The sequence below is a fragment of the Hoplias malabaricus genome, chromosome 1 (genome assembly GCF_029633855.1).
Source record: "Hoplias malabaricus isolate fHopMal1 chromosome 1, fHopMal1.hap1, whole genome shotgun sequence".
Taxonomy (NCBI): Eukaryota; Metazoa; Chordata; class Actinopteri; order Characiformes; family Erythrinidae; genus Hoplias; species Hoplias malabaricus.
This window is the reverse complement of record NC_089800.1, coordinates 67618168-67643925: the sequence shown is the minus strand read 5'-3', so window position 1 is coordinate 67643925 and position 25758 is coordinate 67618168. Positions and strand designations below refer to the sequence as shown.

The 25758-nt window shown below is 38.4% G+C and overlaps 2 protein-coding genes across 2 annotated transcripts; both read left to right on the top strand.

The window, feature by feature from the left end:
* Positions 1–223: 223 nt before the first annotated feature.
* Positions 224–6443, top strand: gjb10 (gap junction protein beta 10). Its single transcript, XM_066671558.1, has 2 exons — positions 224–326; positions 1078–6443. The coding sequence occupies exon 2, from the start codon at positions 1191–1193 to the stop codon at positions 1977–1979; it is 789 nt and encodes a 262-aa protein (XP_066527655.1). The 5' UTR covers positions 224–326; positions 1078–1190; the 3' UTR covers positions 1980–6443.
* A 12820-nt stretch (positions 6444–19263) lies between these two features.
* gjb3 (gap junction protein beta 3) lies at positions 19264–24904 on the top strand. The gene is made up of 2 exons (XM_066671554.1): positions 19264–19398; positions 21222–24904. Exon 2 carries the CDS (start codon positions 21310–21312, stop codon positions 22162–22164), a length of 855 nt encoding a protein of 284 aa, XP_066527651.1. The 5' UTR covers positions 19264–19398; positions 21222–21309; the 3' UTR covers positions 22165–24904.
* The last annotated feature ends 854 nt before the right edge of the window (positions 24905–25758 follow it).

Here is a 25758-nt window from a genome sequence, read left to right as displayed (position 1 = left end):
ACCCGCTTTCCGGAGAAGACCATGTCATCTGGGATTGGCAGTACTGTATTTAGGGTATTGCCAATCCCAGTGCAGCGCGCGGGACTTTGACCAATTGTATTTTCGGATGCAACTGTAATGAAGGATGCAGGCCCTAGAAGCAAGTTAATGTGAACCAGTCAGATTACAGGAGATGGAGCACTCCTAGCCAATCACAGAACAGGAGGCGCGCCGTGTCGGAAAACGGGTGCGGAAAAAAAAATATGTTTCTAACTTCAACGCTTCTGTAGCAGAAAACGCCTGAAGAGTATGTCGTCAACTCAGCAGTCTACCGTCGTGTGGTAATTGTAAGTAGTTTCTTAATAGTTCATATTTTTTAAATGCGTTTATCAAGAGCGTCTATCCAGATGTTGTTGGGACAATACAAAGAAAATCAGAGGAGAAGTTAAGTTACACAGAGAAATTTCACGCGATTCACGCTTTAAAGTACGATTTATGTTTGCGTTTTATTATTATTGTACTATTTTACATTTTAGTCTCTTTCATTTAATGAGGAGAAATGTTTACGTGGACTTCCTATATTGATAAAAAGCAAAGAAATTCACTGAAATATGATTCTTTGTTGTGAACTGAAATGAGACAATAATGTTATATGCCATAGTTTAGACGCCGTTGAATAAACGACATGTTCTAAGTAAAAATAAGTAATAAACCTACTTTTTCACATATTTGTGAAAACAAGACAACATAAAATGTGTCATTGCCTTTAGACTAAACACATTTTTTGATTCCTTTGCTTAAAATGTAAAATGTCACGCAAACAATAGCTGTGCATTAAAATGAGCAGTAGTGTGTTTAATATAGAACACTTACAAAATCATTAGTAATTAAGGGCACCCAAACATTTGTATCCATCTCCATGATGATTGTCTGATGTGTGTTGAGATTGGAATGATTGTGGTTATGTGCATGCTTCACCGAAACAGCTTATATTGAGACAAAAACCTGTTTTAGAAGCACTATTCATCTCTCTCTCTCTCTCTCTCTCTCTCTCTCTCTCTCTCTCTCTCTCTCTGCCTGTCTCTGCTCTTTCTATAGCTTAATATGATCGCAGGTCTCAGATCTCCGGGTCTACCTAATCTCTGAAAGCCCCACGTCTCTATCCCACACTAGATTTTCTACCCCAAAGTGTTTCAGAATTTCTCTGGACCATGAACTGGGCCTTCCTGCAGGGCCTCCTGAGCGGGGTCAACAAATACTCCACAGCATTTGGACGTGTATGGCTCTCCGTGGTCTTCCTCTTTCGGGTGATGGTGTTCGTGGTAGCAGCGGAGAAGGTGTGGGGTGACGAACAGAAGGACTTTTCCTGTAACACAGCCCAGCCAGGCTGCCACAATGTCTGCTATGACTACTTCTTCCCCGTGTCCCACGTGCGCCTCTGGGCCCTGCAGTTGATCTTCGTCACATGTCCTTCACTAATGGTGGTGCTCCATGTGGCCTACCGTGAAGAACGCGAGCGCAAGCATCAGTTAAAATATGGTGAGGGCTGCAAACGGCTTTACCAAAACACAGGTAAAAAGCGTGGAGGCCTCTGGTGGACCTATGTCCTTTCACTGATATTCAAGATGGCTGTAGATGCTACTTTTGTGTATCTGCTCTATTACCTGTATGAAGGCTACACCTTCCCGTCACTGATCAAGTGTTCACAAGAACCCTGCCCCAATGTGGTGGACTGCTTTATCTCACGGCCAACCGAGAAGAGGATTTTCACGCTCTTCATGGTGATCACCAGTCTGGTGTGCATCCTCCTCTCGCTCTTTGAGATCCTCTACCTGATGGGTAAGCGCTGTTGTGAGTGTGTCTCAAGGTTCCAGGGCTCCAGGCAGGTGGCACGGGCCACATCTATCCATAACAGCAGCAACCTGCTGGAGGCCAAAAACAAACGACTGGAGAGTCAAAGAGACCCTGCTCCATCGTACATGGTGACAGTTGCATTATGAGGCAGCAAATGCAGAGATTTAAGAGCCAAGGGACCCAACAGCATATTTTGGTTATGATGATTTCTGACCAACACTGGACAATAATGGAATATTCAAAGATATTTAACTCAAAATGCCTTTAACGCATGTCTTTATCAGGATATTCAAGAGGGATCCTCAGGAAAGTGTCTCAATAGGAATCTTCAGGAAAGGGTCTCAAGATGGATCCTCATTGAAGCATCACAAGTGGCATCCTAAAGAAAGTGTCAAAAGTGGGGTCGTCTGAAAAGAATCTCAAGAGGGATCTTTTTTGGGATTCAAGAAACTCAAGGGCAAAATTTGGTCCAGAGGGGTTTCTGATCCGTGCTCCCTCCGGAGGGATAAAATAACCACAGAACTGAGAATGGGTTTAGTTTAAAGTCTATCAAAATGTTGTGCCTAAAAAATGACAAGTACCAGTTAAACCCAGTTCCAAGTATTGTCAAGTGCTTCGGCTGTCTAGAAAAGGAGCTGTACAAGTGTAATTGTAAAGTGTGAGTGTAAATTATCCATGCAACATACTTTTTTTTTGCCCAGGGACCCAACTGGACTATAATAAATTGACTGTAAGGGTATTTAACACAAACCCCTTCAGCCCCAGGCAAACAATTCTTTTATTAATTGAGATATTAAGATGGATCCATCGATCTTCTCAGTATTCAAGACATTCAGGAGATGTTGGTGCATAGTAGTTTTTGATCATTGCTCCTTCAGGAGAGAGTTGGACAGAAAGAGAATGAAGTTAACTTAGAGAATAAGAGTGTAAGTCAAATCCACTTCCATGTCTTGATCAGACAAGCCTTTATCGTTAGAGACAGGCTCGGTTTTATAGTTTACAGATTTGCCTCCTGGTGATTCTTTCTTCATGCCAGGAAGCTCTTCTACAATTAAAGAGTAGTGGAAAATATTTGTTTATCACTTGAAGATTGAACAGGGTGGAGTTCCTTTTCATGATGCGTACAACAAGTTCTCTCACGTCTTCCTGTTGCGTCTCTTCCACACATTCAGGATGGTTTGGGTTCTAAATCAAAGCGAACAAGAGGCAGCAGGCATGGCCTTTCCTTGTCTTTCAAAACCAAACTCAAATCCAGCTGTCACTCCAGACAAAATTGTGCAAACAGTGAACAATATTCAATGTGCAAATATTGAGCTGATGTATCAGCCCCACTCCCAGATACAGGTCGGGACAGATCAGTCCACACTGCCTGGATTGGCAATGGAACAAACAGATCCTGATTTTTTTCCCGTTCACCATGTTGTTTGTGCTGGTGGCCCAGTGGTTGGAGAATTTTGTTCTGATGAAGAAAGTTCTTCCATTTGATCCTAATCTGTTCTCCTGTACTGTACTGGAAACAATTACACAGTTTGTAGAATGACAGTGAGGTATTAAATACATTTACATTTGAAATGAGAACTAGTGAATGGACGTTGCTTATCTAGAGCTCTTATAAAACGCAGGGGGTGGAAAACATAATATGCTTGCAGAATGACCAATGGGTTGTGTTTCAAAGTGCCTAAATCTCAGTGTTTTTCTTATTCAGGTAAAGAGGGTACAGAAGTTTTTGCTATAAAATGGTGTTAGGAAACTAGTATAGGCAATTTTTACTGTAAAAGCAATTAGTAATTACATTAAAAAAAACAGTAATTTGGTTAATATTTCATGAGTAATGCATGTCATTTATATAAAAGATACATAGTGCATCTGAGACCACCATTTTCAGTCAAAAGTGACTATTAAATGAAAGTTATTTTTATGTACACCAATCACAAAATAGAACAGTATCATTGTGTCACTGCAGCTCTGCGAATGTTTCACCCCCTTATAATACCTGCTATCTGGTGGTCCTGTGGGTGTTCTGACCATTGGAGAATAGCATTGTAAAAAGTGTCATTGTAAAAAGTAATAAATGTTCAGAGGAGCTGATAACATGGACCTTGAGGCAATTTAATGTTTTGGCTGACTGATATATACATAGCAGAAAATTACAGTGAAAACTCAGAAGCTAAGGGCAGTATTATATTTTTCATTGTTTGCTATAGTTCTGAGAACACCAGCAGTTTCTTTGTTTGATTCATGCATGTTCTACTTTTTTTTACTTTTTTTTTCTTTATATCCTTTTCTGAGTGAGCTTTACAGCTCCACATCATTTCAGACCAATAGCATTACCAAATATGTTTCTCAGAGAAGAACATTTTAAATGCCGTTTATCCGATCTAACATCTGTGGTGGTCTATTTCTTGAATGATGTTAGGAATCCCGTTTTTATCTTTTTTTGAACTCCAGTTTGGAAACTGTTTTTTTCCCAACTTATTTTTCTTTCACCCTCCCCTACCAATTATATGTACATCATCATATATCTGATCCACAAAAATATCTGTTAAAGAATTATTACTTTGTATTTAGTGGCCATATAGACTGGAGATGATATACAAAGGATGGTCTCCAAATTTGTCACACTGTTCACTATATTGGGAACCATATTTTTCAAAGCTAAGGTTAATTTATAAATCAGTGCAGTGTACAGTTCAGCACATATTTCCTGATGAATCATTGTTTAAGTTTTTCTTTCTCACAGCTCGATCAATGTTTCTTTTGAAACAACCTAAAAATAAAAAAACTAAAAAAGGCTTCTGTTCACAGTGGCCTCTCCCAGTGGATCATCATTACATCCGCTCAGTAGTGACAGTTTTCTTTGCAACAAAAACTGAGACGTGTTTACATGCCAAAACAGTGGCTGACAAAGGCTTAACCACACCTTATTGTGAAAAAAAAAATATATATATATATATGCTTTAAAAAGATTCCATTATTTCTGTATTCCCATAAAACATTTCACTCTAACAGTGCTCCAGTTACTGCAAATCATCGCTGTTCGATTAAAAACATGTTTCTAAATTTTTGTTGAGTTTTAGTTTGCAAAATCATTTGAATACAGCAGCTGTCCTTCACACTGAAAATTCCATGATGAATCGACCAATGCTCCAAAATTACTTGGAATAAACTCTTTTTTACGTTGACGTCTTTGAAAATTTAGAAGTTTTATTCCTTCTCCTGGAAAGTTCCTGTTTTTGGAGATATATGTTTTTCATTGGAAAGCGATTATGTTATGTACTTAAAGGGGAATTTAATCAACATCCTTACATTTTCTGTTTAATTAAAATGTTCAGATGTAAAAAAAAATATTGAGAGTGGTTTGAAGTGAAATGTTTCATTCTCGAGAAACTTCCAGAGTCTGAAAACTTCACAGTGTTGCTATAAGAACCAGATGTCTGAAGAGTTTAATGATTGTACAAGCTACTTGACTGAAAAAAGACTATTAAGCATACATCTAGCCATTGCACCAGACTGAGGATTGGGACCTGAAAAACCGGATTGTCCGTCCTAAAACCAGACGTCTGGGCACTGGGTTAAAAGTCAAAGTTTTAGATTTTTCATATATTTCACCATTCTTAACAATACATGTACATACACACATACACATGATATACTGGTGGCTCTGGAGAGTAAAATAAAATTGCTGTATTTGTGTTGAAGCCATTGGGACATTTGGTAATTATCAACCAACACTGTTAAGAGATCAGATCCAGTAGGTTTCTCATCAGTGAGTCACTCTGAATTCCTGTGTTTACAGCTAAAAGATGGAATTTTGAAATATGTACTATCAATCTGTTTACATCCTGAGGATACCTGCTTACTTGTTGGTTTATAGACAGGTTTTATGTGCAGTTTAATTATTTTTGAAAGCTACTATACTAAAATTGTGCAGGGTTTCATTATGTGCTTTGTGCAAGAATCCTTAAGGATGAATTTAAGTTGTCTAAAGCCTTAAGCTGCCTTCGCAGTCTCCGACATGATGCCTTAAGACTTTTTCTAATGCCAAGAATTCAAGAAATCTGGTCTTTGTTTTGATACTGTCTTAAAGAACATGCCTTAAATATGTCTTCACTTAAGACTTGCCTTAAGATTTCTTAATATGTCTCCAGCAGTGTGTCCTTAAGACATACATGAGAATGTACAGAAATGTTTACGTTGTTTTTGCATTAAAAAATTCCTGCTCTCAGGGAATGCATGTTTGTACATATCTTCTAGGAAGGTTAAGGAAAACCTTTTTAAGCATGCATTGTGCCAGGTCCTGTCATGAACTCATGAATGGCTGGAGGCTTTGCATATGATCTCGGCTTTTTATTTTTTTTTTTAAATATGAGCTGAATTGTCTCCATGCCCAGACGCTGATGCCCAGACCTGCTCCAGCATCACATCCTACAGAATTGGAAAGAAAGCAAGTGATGAACACTTTAGACATTTCACTCATAAACACACATCCTCTGAATGTAAACCGTACTCGTGGTGGATTTCCGCTGTTTGGCATTTGTCTTCCCAGCATTCCTTCCTGCTTACAATGCACCTGTTTACATTTACAAATTCATTAAAGCCTGCTTTGTATTTTCTAAGAATTATGTAATCTGAGTTTTTTAATGTGCTCAAAACAAGAAATATGAAAGTTTAGATCTTGGAATTAGAAGGGACAAATAAAGTCAGCTAGCTCAGGCATGTGTTTGTTTTTGAGAGAATAACGTAATATTTGGCTCAGAAAGAACGTTTTCTGTGTCTTACACTGTATTTTGTAATTTTTACTGATATTTACATGGTTTTGGTATACCCCTCTGTCTGGCATTTAGCATTGGGCATGTTGATGTGATAAATCCATGCTATTCTATGGAGATTATGCAATTGGGCACTGTTGAAAGTTTGTTTAAAATAGGTGCCCCTAGGAATAATAATTTAACATCAGTATATATCAATATATAATGATATGATTTTTAAATACATTTTCAATATTTCTGGGTTGCCTGTAATTTGAGTCCAAGCACCCCTAAATATAAGAGGTAAGTCTATTTTTTTATGTAACTTTATATCTCGTAAACTGAAAAAAACTCACTAAATGGTATAATCCACTCTCTCCTCAACCTCCTGCGCCTATTTTCCTTAAACGGTGGGCGCACACATGCGAGGGGTTTGCAGGTGAGTTCAGTAAGTGATGTTAGTTCTGATGAGGATTTCAGTAGCAATACATTATTATTAACAGCAATCCTCATGTTTACTGAAGTGAATCACACATCACTCTTTCTGTTATTAATCTTAGGTAGGGGTTAGGTATCTGGCTTTTTTATCTAGGAGGTTAATGTTGCCCTTTGCTGGTTGATGCACCCAACTCCAAACGTGTATTGTGTGTGTGTGTGTGTGGTCAACTGGTCAGCCATGGATATTCTAATTTTTCCAAGAAAAAACAGCCAGGTTTAGATGAGAGACAGGTGAAAATGATGTCGCTTCATTGCCCACAGTAGGGTGACCCCTCAGTTTTAAAGTTAGTTTAAAAATAATAATATATACAAAGCCAAGTGGGTTTTTTTTATGGTGATGTCATGTTGCTTTCAGTTTTTTGTCAGTTTTCCCGTGGCTTTTTTATTGTTCTTATCAATTTTGGAATTATGTTGTATTGGCCAGAATTAAGAAATATATTGTGATATACATTTTGGCCATATCGTCCAGCTCTAGGCACTCCTTAAACTACATTTTGAGGCATATTTCTCCTCAGCTAGAGATGCAAAGAATGAGGTTTTGAAACAGAACCTTCTCTGAACAAAACAACGGCACTTACGTCTTACTAGTGCTAGTCCTCACGCTGAGGAATGCTTATAATGTCGCAATGTTAGAAATAGTTTATCACCAGTTTTTTATTATTATACAATGAGGAATAGACCAGTAACAATGCAAAAAGCTAATTATACATTCATAATTTAAGAAGATTTTGTACTTTCCTTCAAGATTACCATTTTGAAGATACAAGGTTTCACTGTGCTACACATTTTCAGCAATTAATTGTGATATAAACAACTGTAAAATGCAGATATTTTTTTTTCATTTTCAAATAAATAAATAAAGTTCATAACTTTAGGAGAGGTAGGGTGTGTACCTATTCAGTTCTCTGTAAACCTGTACAGCTCATTCTACTCGTTCTTGAGTAACTATGCGAAGAATGAGCCTGAAAGGTGAAAAGAAAGGCTTGAAACTCATCGTGACAGCGACAAAAGAGAAGTCAACCAGTGGCTGTTTAACCAGGAAATATTCCATCAATTTGCATAACAAGAGTTCCTTTTTGTTGGACAGGTTTTAGTTATTGATGGCTCCTCTTTTTAGAGGACATTCAATTAAACACATTATCAGCCCATCACCACCTTTTCTGACTGGTTTTATCTCAAGAATTTTAAAGTCGAACTCAGCAAAAAATACCTGACATTCTCTAAAGGATTGACAGATCCCATCACACAACAGAAAAAGACTTGGTGTCACCTGTGATGGTTTGGAATCTGTAGTACCATCAAACCCTCACCGTAAGCTCACCGTATCTCTAGATGTGTGTTGAAACCCCTTATACTTAGTCGATACATCTACACCTGTTCAGTGTGTGTGCATATAAATTGAGGAAACTGTAGCCCCTACCAGTCCACATACTGGAATAAGACCATCCAATCAGGTTTTGTGGACTGCCTAAATCAGAAAACATAGGAATACAGAGACTTTTGCATTGTCCTGCCCCCTTGTCTGGGAGCTGTCCATCAGTCAATCAGTGCAATCACAGAACTGAAACTGTGTGTAAATGAAAGTGCAAAGAAAAGATTAAACAGAGCAAAAGAAACTCAACGGAGCTATTTCTCATATACCATGAGCACGAAGAATGGACTTGTAGTCTCTAGAAAAACATTCATGAGAACACGCCCCCACGCAAGAATAAACCCATGATGCCACAGCAATTGATGGGACTATGAGATCATAGGCAAGTCAGGAACTGGTACATTCTCATTATTTTGGGTGGGGCACAAACAACATCCGGTAGTTTAACATTTCTTGTTCTGTTCTTGAGTAATAGAACATAACTTTGGCAGTGGAACATGACGTAAAACAAGAACATAAGAAAGTAAGAACACACAAGGGTGCAAGCTGAGAAACAGCCCAAGTGCTGGGAAGTAATAGTTTTGATTAAATATGAAGAAAATGAAAACGAAGCAGGGACAGAACCAAGCAAAAACAGCTTTAAAAAACACAGCTTTTGCTACTCACTCCCCACTTCTTGTTTCTTGCGCTGAGTTGTGGCCCATTCTCATTTAGAAGAACAGACACTGAAACCTGTCATTCTGAACAGGGCTGTTTAGACAGGGGGGGGGACCTTATGGTGGTATTTAATCCTTGTGGTACTTTGACTAAAGCATGACACACAAATTTCATTAAGACTCCAGAACTGGGTTCCCTTGGGGAAATGGGTAGAACATACCCCCTTTAAAGGGAACAGCTACAATTGTGGAGAACTGCAGTTCTCTCTGGTTTGTTTACCTTCAGAAGCTCTGCCACTTTTAAGGTGGAATGGGATATTTGAGGGGGAAATGACTCTTGTAGGTGGCTTAAGTTTAACTTGTCTCAAATTTTAAACTTGTTTAATTTTGAGTAAGTGTTGACACCCCTGAAATCTTTCCAGAAAATGAAGTATTTGTCCAAGAACATTATTGTTTTTCTTATTTTATTTCCTTTGTGTACTGGAACAACACAGAAAACAGAGATTAATATACCTCTGAAAACTCCACACCAACTCCAAGAATGGGCCTGACAAAATTATTGGCTCCCTCAACTTAATATTTGGTTGCACACCCTTTGGAAAAATGAACTGAAATCAATCTCTTCCTATAACCATCAAAAAGCTCCCTACTCTTTTTGCACTTTATATATATATATATATATATACACTATATATATATATATAGCTAGAGATTTAGTATTTAGTCCTCCAGCATTAGGCTGGGATAAATCTACATCTAAAATTTTTGGAATGAGCTTGAGTGAAATTTGTTTTACAATGTTAACCTTTCTGTCATGTTCATTTAGGAAACATCTGGAATTTTTTTTTTCATAAACTGCTGTCCGGATTGCCTCATATATTCCACTATCTCATTCACTCTCCCTGTCTCTCTTTCACTCTTTATGTCTCTTTACTCTCTCTGTCTCTCTCCATCTATCCTTTCTTAGAGATAAAAGAATAAGGGTTGTATTGCCTATGCATGTGTAGGCATGCAGTGTAGATGCTCTCTTCTTTCACCCGTTCTGACAAGCTTTCACAAGCCTCCGTCCCCACCCAGTGGCTTTCCTTTTGGCTTTGCCTGTTTCCTTTTGTCTGTCTGTTTCTATCCTATTCTCTCTCTTTGTGTCTCTCTGGACCACTTTTATTCAAATTTTTAAATAAAAATTTCAATCTGTTATATGTTAACAAATTATCCTGCCACTGTTTACTATACTTCCTGTAGTTCATAACTCAGACGGCTACATGAAACTTATGTTACCCTTTCATGACAAGTGACACAGACACAAACATCAATAAAGGCTTATTTTAACAAGCATCAGGTGTTATAACTCATTTTAAGGTGAAGTTGACGAAAGCAGCCTACATAGCAACTGGAATAAGTCTTTATACATGTGTATGTATATGCTATGGGTCATGTAGCATATGGACAATGTTGTAAATTCAAACAGTGAGTAAAAACTTACAGATGAGTTAAACTTCAGCTATGTACATCCATTATCTGTAACCGCTTATCCAATTTAGGGTCGCGGGGGGTCCAGAGCCTACCTGGAATCATCGGGCTCAAGGCGGGAATACACCCTGGAGGGGACGCCAGTCCTTCACAGGGCAACACAGACACACTCACACATTCACACACTTTCGAGTCGCCAATCCACCTGCAACGTGTGTTTTTGGACTGTGGGAGGAAACCCGGAGGAAACCCACGCGGACAACACACCAACTCCTCACAGACAGTCACCCAGAGCGGGAATCGAACCCACAACCTCCAGGCCCCTGGAGCTGTGTGACTGCGACACTACCTGCTGCGCCACCGTGCCACCCAGCTATGTACAAACAGTTGTTATTCTCCCTCAAACATACAGTTCCACCGTAAAAGACAGAGCTTAGAGCTGTGTTTCCCCACAATCGTTGATGTTCCCTTTAGTCAGATCACAGAAAAACTGGCTGGAATTTTTTCACAGTTTGACGGTTGATAGAATTCAGAGTCCCAAATTAATGTGCACATTGACTGAACAACCAATTTTACATAATATGTCCCATTTAATTAATTCCAGTGGTGGACAATAAAGATTTATAAAATAATTTAATTTGTTACTGTACATAAGTATGTTTTTCATGTATCTGTACTTTACACTATTTTCATTTTGGGTGACTTTTTACTTTAATTATAACTCCATTATATTTCAAAGTCAAATATCTTACTTTTTACTCCACTACATTATGATGGTTGATGGTTGTTGTTTGGAAGAAAGGGATCATTCCAAAAGAGTGGAGAAGAGCAGGCAGTAACCTTATCTCTAAGGAGAAAGATGCTGTGAGTAATGAACAATTTCAGCCCATAAGTCTTCTTAATGTTGAAGGTAAGATTTTCTTTAGTGTAATAGCACAGAGACTTGTTGTTTATTTGAAAGCAAACAAATTAAGGGTTTCTTGTTTTGCAGGATGTTTGGAACATAGCAGCATGATCTGGCATCAGATTCAGATAGCAAAGAAAGTTTACATGTCGTTTTCCTAGATTTAGCTAATGCGCTTGGTTCAGTACCACATAAACTGAAAATGTGGAAACTTTTGAATTCATGTGCCAGAAAGGTTACTCGGCTGGTTAAAGCATACTTTGAGGATATTCAGTTTTGCTTTAGTACATGGGAATTTGTTACATCATGGCAGCGATTAGAAATGGCTGGATGTAAGATTTCATCATTAGCATTTACAATGGCAATGGAGGTAGTAATTAGGGCCTCTAAGTGGGTCGTAGGTTAACCTCTATGAGGTTACAAAAGGTTACTTGGCTCCCACCAAATAGGGCTTACATGGATGATATGTTGATGCTAGCAACTACTGTGCTTTGCACGCAGTGGTTGCTGGAGATATTAAGTGATAGTCTAAGGTTGGCTAGGCTGAAAATTAAACCAAGAAAGTCTAGAATTCTGTCGATTGTCAAGAAAAAACTTGAATGTTTTTTGATGGAAGGAGAAATTATTTCTACAGTACTGGAGAGACCTGTGAAGAATTTAGGTAGATGGTATAGTACAGAGCTAAATGATACAGAGCAAGTTTTGGGACTAAAAGAAGGACTGGTGAAGGTGGTTAATAGCATTGATAGATTATGTTGGCCAGGGAACTTTAAATTGTGATGTCTGCAGTTTGACTTACTGCCTTGTATTAGGTGGCCATTGACAGTTTATGATGTTTCAATCACACAACTAAAGAGGATGAACAAGGCCATAAGGAAGTGGCTGCAATGTAGTGTGTCATGGTATGGGAGAGGGTTACTGGAGTTACCACTCACCAGTTTAGTTGAGGAATTTAAATGTGTAAAGGATGTAGTGGTAAAAGCAGCAGCATCAGTCACCAAAGCAGGAAGGAAGTGGAATCCGAAAGTGGCTGTACACGTAGCCAGGAGCTCATTAGAGATAAAGGATGTGATTGGCCAAGTAAAGTGTGGAAGAGCAGGCCTCGGGGCAGGTGATTTGTGGAAAGCTTTTAGTAAGGCCACATACCCAGGGATAAGGCAAATGACGACTAGTTTTATTCGCAATCATGAAGAGGAGGCACAGTGCGCAACAGCAGCATTTCAGGCAAAACAAGGCCAGTGCTTCGATGGGAGAATCTAGAAAAGCGGAAGATTTACTGGCCAGAATTGTGGGTGATGGAGGCAAGTTGTATAACATTTTTGCTGGGAGCAACTTATGATGTCCTTCCAAAACTGCAAACTCTTGGACAGTGGGTAGGTGAAGATTGGAATTTGCCGGTTGTATGTAGGTAAAAAAACTGCAGGTCCCAGAGTACTACACTGAAGCCAGACATGGTACTCTACTCTGAAAGTAAATGGATAGTTTATTTAATAGAGTTAAGAGGTCCATTTGAGGATGTAGTATGAAGCATTCGAAAGGAAGATGTTGAAGTACAGGGACTTAGCGGCGAGGTGAGGGAACGCAGGTGAAAAGCTCTAATGGATCTTATCCTGTGTATGATTATAATTAATAAACATCTGCTATTTCTTTTGGTTTATGTGTGAATAAAACATTAACATATCTGCACAAATCTCCCTGACCACTTCACTGACCTGTAATACAGAGAATAGGGCCTCTGTCCTTCTCCTCCCTGCCAATTTCAGTACAGTGCTGTAAAAGTTAATTGCAATATGGGGAGCCCCAGTAGCAGAAAAAAACCCCAAACCTTACCTAGTGTTCCTAAATGAGTAAAAAACTATAATATGTCTTACTCTAAATGTTTTTTTAGACTAATTAATGTCATTCTGTTAAAAATCTGGGCAACAAAGAGTGACACTAGAGTTTTTTCATTTTCAATGTGTTAAGCATGAGTCTTGTTACAAAAATTATATTAGGACATTAGAGCCATAATACGTCATGGTACCTTTACTTTTGATACTTAAGATAAATACTTTTGTACTTTGTGAAGCTCTACAACAAAGACTTCTACTTTTATTGGAGTAATTTTACCTTGAATAGCTTTACTTTTACTCAAGTATATGGAAGCAGTGAAAACTGTATCCAGAATAGTTAACAGAGCTGTGGCCCAAAATTGGAGATGGGGAAGTTATAAGAAAACATTCATTCATTCATTCATTATCTGTAAGCGCTTATCCAATTCAGGGTCGCGGTGGGTCCAGAGCCTACCTGGAATCATTGGGCACAAGGCGGGAATACACCCTGGAGGGGGTGCCAGTCCTTCACAGGGCAACACAGACACACATTCACTCACACCTATGGACACTTTTTGAGTCACCAATCCACCTACCAACGTGTGTATTTGGACTGTGGGAGGAAACCGGAGCACCCAGAGGAATCCCACGCGGACACGGGGAGAACACACCAAACTCCTCACAGACAGTCACCCAGAGCGGGAATCGAACCCACAACCTCCAGGTCCCTGGAGCTGTGTGACTGAGACACTACCTGCTGCACCACCGTGCTGCCCTTATAAGAAAACATATTTCATTAAAAAAACATATGAGAAAAAACATATTTCATAAAAAAAATGTAATGTTTATTGAATAAAACCACTGTACTTCACTCATTCATATGTGTTCCATTCCCAGCTTGGGCTCGAGCATCCAATTAGATTGGTGAATATAACTGTGATTGAATATGGAGACAGAAACTTGTCAGAATTTTTTTTTTTCTGGTCAGAATTTTCTTTCAGGCTGTAGTCACATCATTGTACTTGATTCCACATCTTCTCATCTGCACTGAGATACACAAACATATTTTCTGGAATTTGCCTCAAGGCACAAACTGTTTCTATGTAGAGTAAGGCAAGTTCAGACATATGATAATTACATAAGTAAATAAAATGTTGACAGGAAGATGACTGGAGCCAGGATGAAATTTAAGTATTCACTTTAATCTCCTTTCGAGCAACAACAACAGAACAATATTTCCCCACAGAATTCTCTTGGTCAGAGTATTAAATCAGCAGGGTGGAATAAACCAGTGATGTGTTTATGGACATCCTAGGCTCAGGGACCTGCGTGAGGGTTGAAGGATAACCCATCAGGTCCAGATCTACAAAAGAGCTACTGTAGCACAATCTGATGCACTGTGTGATCATTTTCTCTCAGAGCCAGCAAGAGCTTTTTCAGAAGTTTGTGCTAGCTCTTCTGTAGGGTTAGAGCAGATGGGCTAACCTTCCCTGCTCTTGTGCCTTCGCGAATCTTTTGTGCCCACAATACTGTTCACCAGTTGTCAATCCATGGACCAATTATGGTAGGAATTTCTACGGCATCCTAAGAACACCCCACAAGATCTGATGTTTTGAAGATGCCCTGACCAAAATCTAATGACCATCTTAATTTGGACCTTGCTTTCAAGAACAGGCTGTTAACTTGCCTAAAATGTATCCCCCCTTGACAAGTGCCACTGTAAAGAGATATATTTTATTCACTTTCCCTTGTATTTTCTCCTTTCACTGATAACAGAAGAAGTGTTGAATGAGCAGATATCTGTAATAAAATCACAATTAGAAGTTTGTCTAAAGACACTTAAAGGCCTAGAAAGAGTGTATGATGAATTATGCATGCAATTTGCCCACTGCTGACTAGGCCATCATGAGTTTGTTATCTACATTAGACTCAGCTTCAGTGCAAAACTAAACAAAACTTGATATATCAAAGATGTTTTATCTGACTGACTGCATTTAGTGAGAGAGAAAAACTGGAGCTAGTTTGCCTCCCATCTGAGAATCTTCATCAGGCTGAATTACTGGGTGGAAAAGTGACTAATTTCAGGTCTTTCCTCCACTGTGGCTTCATACAATTCAGAAGGCTTTAGTGGTGAGTCATCCGTGCAGAGATGATTATGTGTGCGTTTTCATGTAGACTTCAGGAAGGGAGTGGAAGGTTTAGGAACATTGGGGGATACTCACAGTTGGCTGTCCAGCAAAAAGCATGTGCCCTTTATGTGTAGTTTAAAATACATAAAAGCAATGCAAGAAGGTCTGCACCAAATTAAATTTATAAACTGAAAATTTCATTATGAACATGGCAGTGTTGTTAAACTACACTTTGTTGGCCTATTTATTTTCCCCCAGCTACTTACTTTCCCTCTTGCCCTTCCTGAAGGCTTAATTGCTATAAACAACAGCATTTCCTTGACTCTGCTTGGACCATTTTAATTTTGGAGGGTAGTATCAATGGATTTATATCTAGCCTTCGAGAGCAGTGATGAAAAGTGAAAGGTCTTGCTTTTGCTTGGTCAGTGAAGGCCTAACCTATAAGACATACTAATATTAGTTACTATATTACATTTTTCATTCATTCATTATCTGTAACCGCTTAGTTACTATATTACAGTGTTGAACAAATTTGTATGGAGTCAAATTAAAATAAACACCACAATTTTACTGGACTAGGGAGTATCACTACATGTAACTCCAACTCAGAGCAAGAGTAAACACAGCTTGTTCAGGTTATTATACACAGTTTATAAAGCACTCTTAGACCAGAGTAATGGAGGAAACCTGATCTACCATTCTCTTTACATTCTCAAAAAACTGAGGAAAAAATTAACCCCTTTCACCTCTACACCTGACTGACCTGCTGGAACTCTTCCTCCCACATTTATAAATAGTTATATAAAATCAGTATCCAAGCAACAAAAACAAAATCCTTTCCAGAATCAGTCAGCTGATGAAATGAAAAAAGCCTTTCATTTCTCAATAAGGCGTGGTCCCATTTTGCGTGACTAAGGTCTGGGGCAAGTTTGAACAGGGCAATATACAACCGTCTGGAGCAAAGCGCTGCTCACCACCGGTTTTTTGGCAGGAGATTCCAAACAGGACGCTTTGGGCCACACTCATGGAAACTCTTACCATGCTGAGGTTTTTATAAACCATGCTGATTTCTCTTACATCCAGGCGTTTGGAAACACAGCTAGTATTCTGTAAAATCAAGCTGTAGTATATGGCCAGTAAATAAAATTTTTCGGTACAGTCATTTTACAAAGCTGCCTGTACAACACTGAAACAGCATTTCTTCCTCGACAAGCAGACATTTTGTAGGTCAGAAATCAATCCACTTCAAAAGGCCATGGAAAAAAAACATTTGTTCACAGGAGAACACAGACATTTGCTAGTTTTCAAAGGCCCCTCTGGTGAAAAAAAATTATATATATATATATTCTTTTTTTTATGTTGTTAAGATGTGTGGTGTCTGTGTGGTGTTGTTTATGTGATATATTATGTATCATATCATGAGTGAAATGAGCAGTTATTGTCATGACTGAATATTTGTGCTTTTAAAGACAGATTCAGATAGCCATTTGAGTAGAGGATTTTGTAAGCTAAGTTTCACTCTTTTTTAAGCCTCTGAATCAGAGGTTTCTGTACAATGGTAGGGACCAGGGGTCACCTAACAAGAGCTGAGTTATTTCAGCCAGCCACTTTCACCCTGGTGGTACAACAGGAGAAGGAATACATTTCCTCTTTCTCTGACAAGTGTAGCTGGTATAACATTCAGATGTGGAAACAATTAGAAGGCATGTATGCATCACTGTCCTCAAGTGAGCCCAGGTGAAAACATGTATGAGGCAAACAGATGTAGAGCAGCTTTCTTCTGTTTCTCCCAGTACTGACTAACCATCATGGTTTTCTGAGAGTGTGGTGCGGAATGAGACTGAGTTTATATATAGCCTCAATTAGCTTATCTCCTGTCTGGGAACTAAACAGATATTGGCATGGTTTATATTAAAACCCAAGCTCAAGAGTTGATACAACAGAATTTCCGTCTTGTGCTAGTTGCCTCTTGCAAAAAGGTGAGCTGGATAGAGGTTTAAAATTACCATATCACTCTCATACCAGCCACTGCCAGGCCCATGGAGTACCCAGAGCCCTAAATAGTGCTATGTGAAGTCCAGAACACAAGATATGTGACCACACAAATGTATAGCCAGGTAATGATGGGAGAAACTCAAATCCCAAAACAGCTTAATTTCCACCCCATATTCTGTCAATATGAAGGGTAGCTGCTTGGAGGAAGCAGTCCAAACAGGCTTTCCTGTTGTAAATGTCATATTGCACTGTTCAGTCAATGTGGAGCTTTTCTACTGTTGCACCCCAACAAGGTCAAAACCTCTGCCTACTTCTAAGTGAGCATCGACCTCCATCAGCTCCTCATGTAGTAAGCAAGGCAAGGACAGACAAAGTCCTCTTTACAAGAATGAAAAGCCACGAGACTGCATGCTTACAGTAAAACTCCTGCAAGTAGGAAACAGCTTAGCTAGAGGGGAAACAGCTCACATTAATGTGCTAGCCTCAGGGGCTAGCTGACTTTGAAGGATTAGCTAGAAAGGAAACCTCATTTGAGATAACTCACTTTAAAACATTAGCTAAATGCGATAGCTCTTCATTCATTAGTGGGCTAGCTTGCCTTAATGCCTTATAAACAGGGTAGATAAGTTTGACACATCAAGCTACAGGGATTGTTCAGTGATGATACATTAAATAACAAAGGTGCAGTGGGTGAAATGGCAAACCCCACATTTGACAACCTGTCAGTGAAGCTGGCAGAATTCAATCTAATTTTGAGGAAATACGCTGATGGTCTTCACAGGGAAGAAAAACGAGAATTACTGGCACCAGAATGCCAACATGATATATAGGGGATGTGCACTTCCTATTTACCATCATTAGGACTGTCAGTTGGCACACTGCCTGACATGGTACCAAATTTAGTGCTTCCTTTATCACTCTCACAGGCCATTTCTCAGTAAGATACTAACAAACCCTGAAAAAGAAATGCAGGACATTAACCTGCTGTCCGCAAGAAAACAGTTACAAACCAACCTAAGGGGGATTTACTTTTACTGTCTCCAAGAAAGAGAAAACATAAATTGGCATCACAAACTGGCACACACAATAGTGTGCTAATTTTATTTGTATATTTATTTATATGCAGGACAGCACAGGTCAGTGTACGAATTGGTATGCTTGATTCTACTTTAATAAGCTAAAGGATAACACCTGAAAATGCTTCCTTTCATATACCATATGTCCAACGGTCTATAAAAATACCCTTTGTGAATCCAGCTGCTTTGGTGTATCCTCTGTAACACAGGAATAATTTTATAATCTGCCACAGAAAACATAAGCAGAAACTGAAGGTTACTATTCTCAATGGTAAGTGTGGGCTAGAAAAGTTCAAGTCACCCACTTCTGGGCTGTTGGGTAGTGACACTGGGTTTTCTGATTGCACAAGGCTTTTCTGGCTGAATGGCATCAATTACTCACAGAAATAACACATCAAGTGTAAAGATTTCCTAGACTTGTAGAGGCTGTTAGTGAATCAAAAGGGAAGAAAATGTTGGATGAGAACGTGTCCATACCACATTTGACTGCATCTCTTTGATCTACGATAGATTTTTTGAAGGAACATATTTGAATTACTCAAGTACTTTTAGCCACCACTCCTTTTCTCGAGGCTAAAATGTAACGTTGTCGACTGTTTCTTTGTGAATGTTTAATAAACTTATATAGGGTATATGTTCTAAAGTTTAGCTCGCTGTTGTGGTAGCGCTGGTATTTAGACCCGACCCCTGAAGGAGGAGACTCTGACAGTGTAGCATCTGGAAATCTTTTTTTTTTTTTTTTTTTTTCAACTCCTCCCTCACAAAGAACTGCCGCGTTCTATTTTGTAACTCTCACACGAGTCCTGTCGAACTTTCTACCGCGTTTTTAAATTATTTTTATGGCCGCAAGACCTCACTGGGAGCGGGGTTCCTCTCAGTAAAGCTAGCGAAATGTGCAGGAATTAGGTGAGTCCCGTATTTACACTTCAGCAGTGTATTCAGCGTCGTAGTGTGTAACGTTAGTGTGAGGGAATATCCTATTGACACCTGAATAGGAGTCTCACTCTGTAACACCTCAGACAGATCAAATACATAACGACACAGCTTCGTTTGTATGACACAGTGCGATTTTTGTTAAACGCTAGGACAGGGAATATAAAATATCTTACTAAATATCGAATTTGCGTCTTACTAAAAACTTTCCTCTGTAACCTTTTAATTCTGCATTTATATTTGCTTACAGTAGGAATAAAACGTAGATATTTTGTTCCCCTAGAATATATTCTGGATTTAAAGTGGGTTTTTATTGTATCAAGGCGTCTGTATATTTACAGTGATTTAGCAGTGGTACAAAGGGAGTGGAGAGCAGTGTTAAACTGGTCTGGCAAGATGTTTCAATATTTCTCTCCAGTGCAAACCTACAAAGGCAAACACATTATAAAGGCACACTTTATCAGTGTAGTAAACATCAAATATGTTTCAATTAATACTGTAAACGTACTATAGAACTACTATATGGTACCAGCTCCGCACAGCCTTCATAATTGTAAGTTCCTTTGTGAAGGCCCAGCATAAGTTTTAATATTAATGCAATATGAAAAATGTGTGCACTTGGGAATAGTTATGTTTTTAGCGTGTAACAATACACTTAAGTAGAGTTGGATAATTAAGTAATATGCTGAAACAGGGATGTGTGAAGTTAAAGGAGACCCCAGAACAGATAGTGAGTGAGGAATCAAGGAAAACCCAAATATAATCATCTTTCGTAGCTGTTTATGTTCCCTACAAAAGGCATATAAACAAGCTTTCTTCTCTTAGTATCAAAGCCTTAAGCAGGGCCTACCTGAAGCACACGTACAGCTGTGAACGTCTGTGCTGGCCTCTAGACAGCAGTAATTCTAGAGAATGTCTTGCAAAATTAAGCACCATTGTCTCCCATATTGTATAAGATTTAACAGCTGTAATAGTTTAAACTAATTCAAACAAAATGTTTATAGATGTCTCTTTTTGATCACTGAGTCTTAGTTGTTACTGGCAAAAAGAGATATTTTCTGGGATTGTTCAGAACGTTGTATCGTTGTGTTAGAAATTTCATATATGGCCAGTACAACCACTAGTTCATTATATCTTCTTTAAAGACATTAAATGAACAAATAAGCTTGTTGTATGAACACAACTGATTTTCATATTTAGTTTTTAGAATATATGTAGGCTAAATGGTGTTGAGTTGTTGAGTATTATTGGAGGCGTAATATAGTATTAAGCAGTTTGAAGCATTCTGACACTTATTTCAAAAGACTCTGTTTTTGGTCACTGTAAATAAGAGAAAGTTAAAAATAATTAATTGCAGCCCACTTTTCATTGTTATAAATCACTTTTACACAGCAGTTTTTATGATCGCACACAACTAAAATGCTGTTCTGGGCTGGATTTCCCCAGATCTCCTTAACAGAAATATGGCCTTTAAACAATAGAAAGAGAGCATAACATTTATCAAGTTTGGGATAATTTTTCTGTTCATGTAATCTGTACCTGTTTTCTTTATATTTAAAGCCCAAAGATTCTACTTAGTTGTCAACATTTAGCACAGATTAAACACAGATTACAATATAATTATAACTTGTGTTGTTAATTTAAACATATATTGTGGAAGCAACTACTAATCATCCAGTTCAATGTACGAAAGAAGACTATTTGATACATTTTCTTGTGTCGTGTAGAGTGGTGGCATATTGTACAATTTCATGGTAGATAAAGATGTAGTCATTCCTATTTCAATTTATTTCCAGTTTGCTGTGGTGTGTCCCATTGTCACTAAGAACTGAAAAGGAAAGAAGACGAGTTTGAGAAGCTGAGATAGTGAGAGATTGACTGGTCATGGACTGGAAGACATTCCAGGCCCTGCTCAGTGGGGTGAACAAATACTCCACAGCATTTGGGCGTATTTGGCTCTCTGTGGTCTTCGTGTTCCGGGTGATGGTGTATGTTGTTGCAGCAGAACGTGTGTGGGGTGATGAGCAGAAGGACTTTGACTGCAACACCAAGCAGCCAGGTTGCCCTAATGTCTGCTACGACTACTTCTTCCCCATCTCCCACATCCGTCTGTGGGCATTGCAGCTCATCTTTGTCACCTGCCCCTCATTGCTGGTGGTCATGCACGTCAAGTATCGGGAAGAGCGAGAGCGCAAGTATCAACAAAAACATGGCACTGATGCCAAGCTCTACAACAACACAGGCAAGAAGCATGGTGGCCTCTGGTGGACTTACCTGCTCAGTCTCTTTGCCAAGACGGGTATTGAGGTGGCCTTCCTCTACATCCTACACCACATCTACAACAGCTTCCACCTGCCCCGTGTGGTCAAGTGTGAGATCAAGCCCTGCCCCAATGTGGTGGACTGCTACATTGGCAGACCTATGGAGAAGAAGGTCTTCACCTATTTCATGGTCGGTGCCTCGGCCATCTGCATCGTGCTCAATATTTGTGAGATCCTCTATCTCATCTGCAAACGGATCTCCAGCTGCACCAAAAAGATCAAAGAGCAACGTGAGCACAGCATGGCTCTTTACCACCATCAGCATTACCGTGACCAGGACAGCAACTGCACTCTGCCCATGCACGAACTGGACCACAAGCCAGAATACAAGGCCAAGACCAAGTCTGAGCTCCAGCCTATTCCCTACAAATCAAGCGTTTGTATGAGGGCCTCTGCTCCCAACCTGTCCTTGGCCTAGGATTGAGATTTGCTCAGTGTTAGACTGAGATGTGGGACTCCAGGTTGAGCATTTTAAAGAAGCTAAAAATTTACCAGGCAAAACTCTGGACATTTAGCTGGATGTTTAAAACTCTAAATCCCGGGCCAAAACATTTTATGGTTTACAATTTTCTGGGCGCTAATGCCAATGCTCCACCTCCCAAACTCCATTTTCCAGGATTTCTCATGACCACTAAAAAGAGAAAGTTAAATATTTTTGGGGGTTTCTTTTCAAACTAACCTATTTTAAGAGCATTTCTGAAAAACTACAAAATGAAAGTGAATTAATCTGTTCATCCATTGACTGCTGTGAAAAAAGCAAAACATCATCTGAACATCAGGTGAATTATACAAATGTTTGGTCTGGGTAGAGTATTCTGGTGCAACCACAGGTAAAACCAAGCTGTTTTGCCTCTTTAAGAAGACTCCAGCCCTTTGGCCTACACACTGTTGCAAGAAGACTTGCACTCCCAGCCCTTTTCCTGGACTGAGATGGAGCATTTTAAGCAAAGGTTTATCAGTTTCAGCTATGGACCTGAAGCAGTTTTCTAAACCACTTGATCCAACTCAAAAGCTGAATATATTAAAAACACATGCACCTCTATCCCATTGAGAATGTTAGCTGTGCTCGTTGCAGAGCTTCAAGTGTTTACAAGAATATGTATTTTTGCTTGAGGGAATGACTGTACATCTGTATGCGGTCATTCTTATGTGCTACATTCATTCATGTTCTGTAACCTCTTCATTGTGTTAAGGGCCGTGGTGGGTCCACGGCCTACGCAGAAACATTGGGTGGAATGCAGGAACACACACTGGACAGGGCACCAGTCATTTTCAGGTCTCAAACATTCATCCAGACAGACAGACAGACACACACACGCACCTGTTTTTTATATGTTAATTCGTGACATTAATTAGTTGTTACCGATGTTTGCTGTTCTACATATGATAAGGATTTTTTAGGCAGCAAATGTGTCTTTCCGGTGTCAGTAACATTCCTTAGGAGATGGCAAATATGTTCCATGTAAGCAGTCAGAAGACACACCTTACTACGTGCATAATCAGTATAAGAAGAGAGACAGAAACTCTAAGCAAGGACATGAGAGAGAATGAAAGAGCACAAAATCACTGTCCTAGTAACTTTTCGTGATTAGATGTACATCACCAGTCAATGTTTGAACATGCCTTCTTGAATCAACATTTCACATGATTCTAAACAGTGTCTTGTCTAAAATTGTATCCATATATAGCAAAATATTCAGGATTCTAATTGTTTATGGTTAATTTGATGAATACCAGTTCTGGTTAATGAGTTTCAAGATCATTGTACATGTTGTAGAATGAAATGGTCATGAGTAATTTCATGCTATTTCACAGTGTTTTTCACTTCACTTTTACAATACAGTAGGAAATTTTAAACAAGACCAGGCAAGACTAGTTTTACCAGACAGTCAATGGCTGCACAGAATTACACAACATGTTTATTTCAGTAATGGTGAGAAAGGCATTCATGTGCTTCCCACATCTGCCATTTGATGGCCAAACCCAGTATAAGTGACACAGTTTTAATGGGAAATAAGATTTAAAAAATGAATTGACGTGAAATTGATAGTTGTTGAGGAAATATTGTTTATTCCATAATTTGTAATTGTACAAAATACTGACGTGTACAGCAGCATACTCTGTTCCTAAGTACTTAAGTACTTTAAAAGAAGGTTACACTAGGAGTTTATTTGGCTTATTTTCCATGGGGGGCCCCCTTCACTACCCCACAACATTTGTTGTATTTTCACACACTACACAGAATGACAAAAATAAAATAGCCCTTTTATGAGAAGGTATGTACAAACTCTTGACTATTTTAAAATAATGGTCTATTTGGTCATAAACCCTTCTTTATTGTAGGGATGCAGGGATGGAACTATGAGATGCTTTAGGATACAACTAAATATATACATTTGAATCAAATGCTGAATCAAAGTGATGGGAGTGAAAGAAAAGGAACAAACAAGCCTGATATTTGAAAGCTGTCTGGAGGTTTTAGAATTCCACATCAGTACAGACTTTGTACTGAACAAAGCCAATAACAATACTCGAACAAACAGAATCTGAAGTTATTTTCCAGTGTTACGTTTAATCAACGGTGATGTTTGCATTTCTTTGTGCTTGGTGAAAAGAGTCCACCAAGTCGCCCAAAGTCAGTGCAGTGTTGAGCAACGTGGAATGTGGGAATCTGTTATTTAAAAAATTGTGGCTTAAATGAGTGGAAAAAGAAAGAAAGCTGCCTGATCTGAAAGAGTTAAATACACTGTGGCCACATCAGGGCATTTTCTACATTGTGGTGCATGTATAAATATATATATATATATATATATATATATATATTTTGTACAAATAAAGTATGATGAAATTATACGGTGTGTCTGTTTGATTCTTTTGTTTCAGCCAAGTCAACAAAACAAAATCCCACCCAAAGCAATACTTTGGTCTAAAATCAGATTTACAGAATTTGTCCCTTATTCCAAATAAAGTAAATCGGTCAAGACAAGTTTAGTTTTTTTATGATGTGTTTCAAGTGTGGGTTTAAAGTGAGGTTTGGATTTACACAATTTTCTACCTTCCAATGTTCAAGCCACAAAATGGTGGAAAAAACAGGGATTCCTCCATGGTCAAAGTTATAGAATTAACCCACTACTGTTTCTAATTATTGATTGATCTGAAAGAAATCAAATTTAAAATAAGTGGTGCTTTATTATTGTTGTATAACCAGACATTTTCATTACACCTCATACACTAAATTTGTGTTGAGGAAAACAACATGACTTTCTGAGTAATCTTTCTTAAGAAAGTTTATTTTCTTTCATTTATCCTTTTAAATATTCTGATTTATGTGGCATTAGAAGGCATATATATTTGATATCGTTTGTAACAAAAGTTCATAATACCATTACACTTTTAATAATAATTTAGCAGTGTGAGTAACTTTGTTTTTCTTTAAATTACTTTTATGTTGGAAATATTGTAATAAACAAATGCTCCAACACCGGTTTATAGGTATAAACTCCAACGAATGTCGTTATGCTTTATTTTATGTTTTTATCATTTAAAAATAAATAAATAAAATACTGTAAAAATCCATAGAAGAAAAAATTGTGTAGTATGTGACTTACTGTATTTCAAGGAATAAAAATTAAAAACTTTAGCTGACATTCACCATTAACAGTTTTCGCCTTCGAACCAAAAACTTTGAAAATCTGAAAAGGTTCACCAAGAAACAACAAAAATAAGCTAAATAAAAAGTAACAAAATGTGAACTTTGCCACATCAAAAAGTTGGAATTTTTTAATCATTACGTTAAACAACTAACTCTATGACGCTTAAATGAAAATGGTGAAATCCAGATTTAAATCAGGTCATCTGTAATCTGTTTAAAAGTTATTCATCAACCTATCTTTACTGCATGTAAACTGACTTTACTTCTGGGCGTAAGGCATGGAACAACAAGCTTTTCCTTTATTTAACAGACATGCCAATGTGTATCCTTAAAATACTTTATTATTGTACCTCAGTTAAC

Bases quoted from the DNA above. Each gene is read 5' to 3' on its own strand.
- gjb3 (XM_066671554.1), top strand. From the start codon at position 21,310: ATGGACTGGAAGACATTCCAGGCCCTGCTCAGTGGGGTGAACAAATAC.
- gjb10 (XM_066671558.1), top strand. From the start codon at position 1,191: ATGAACTGGGCCTTCCTGCAGGGCCTCCTGAGCGGGGTCAACAAATAC.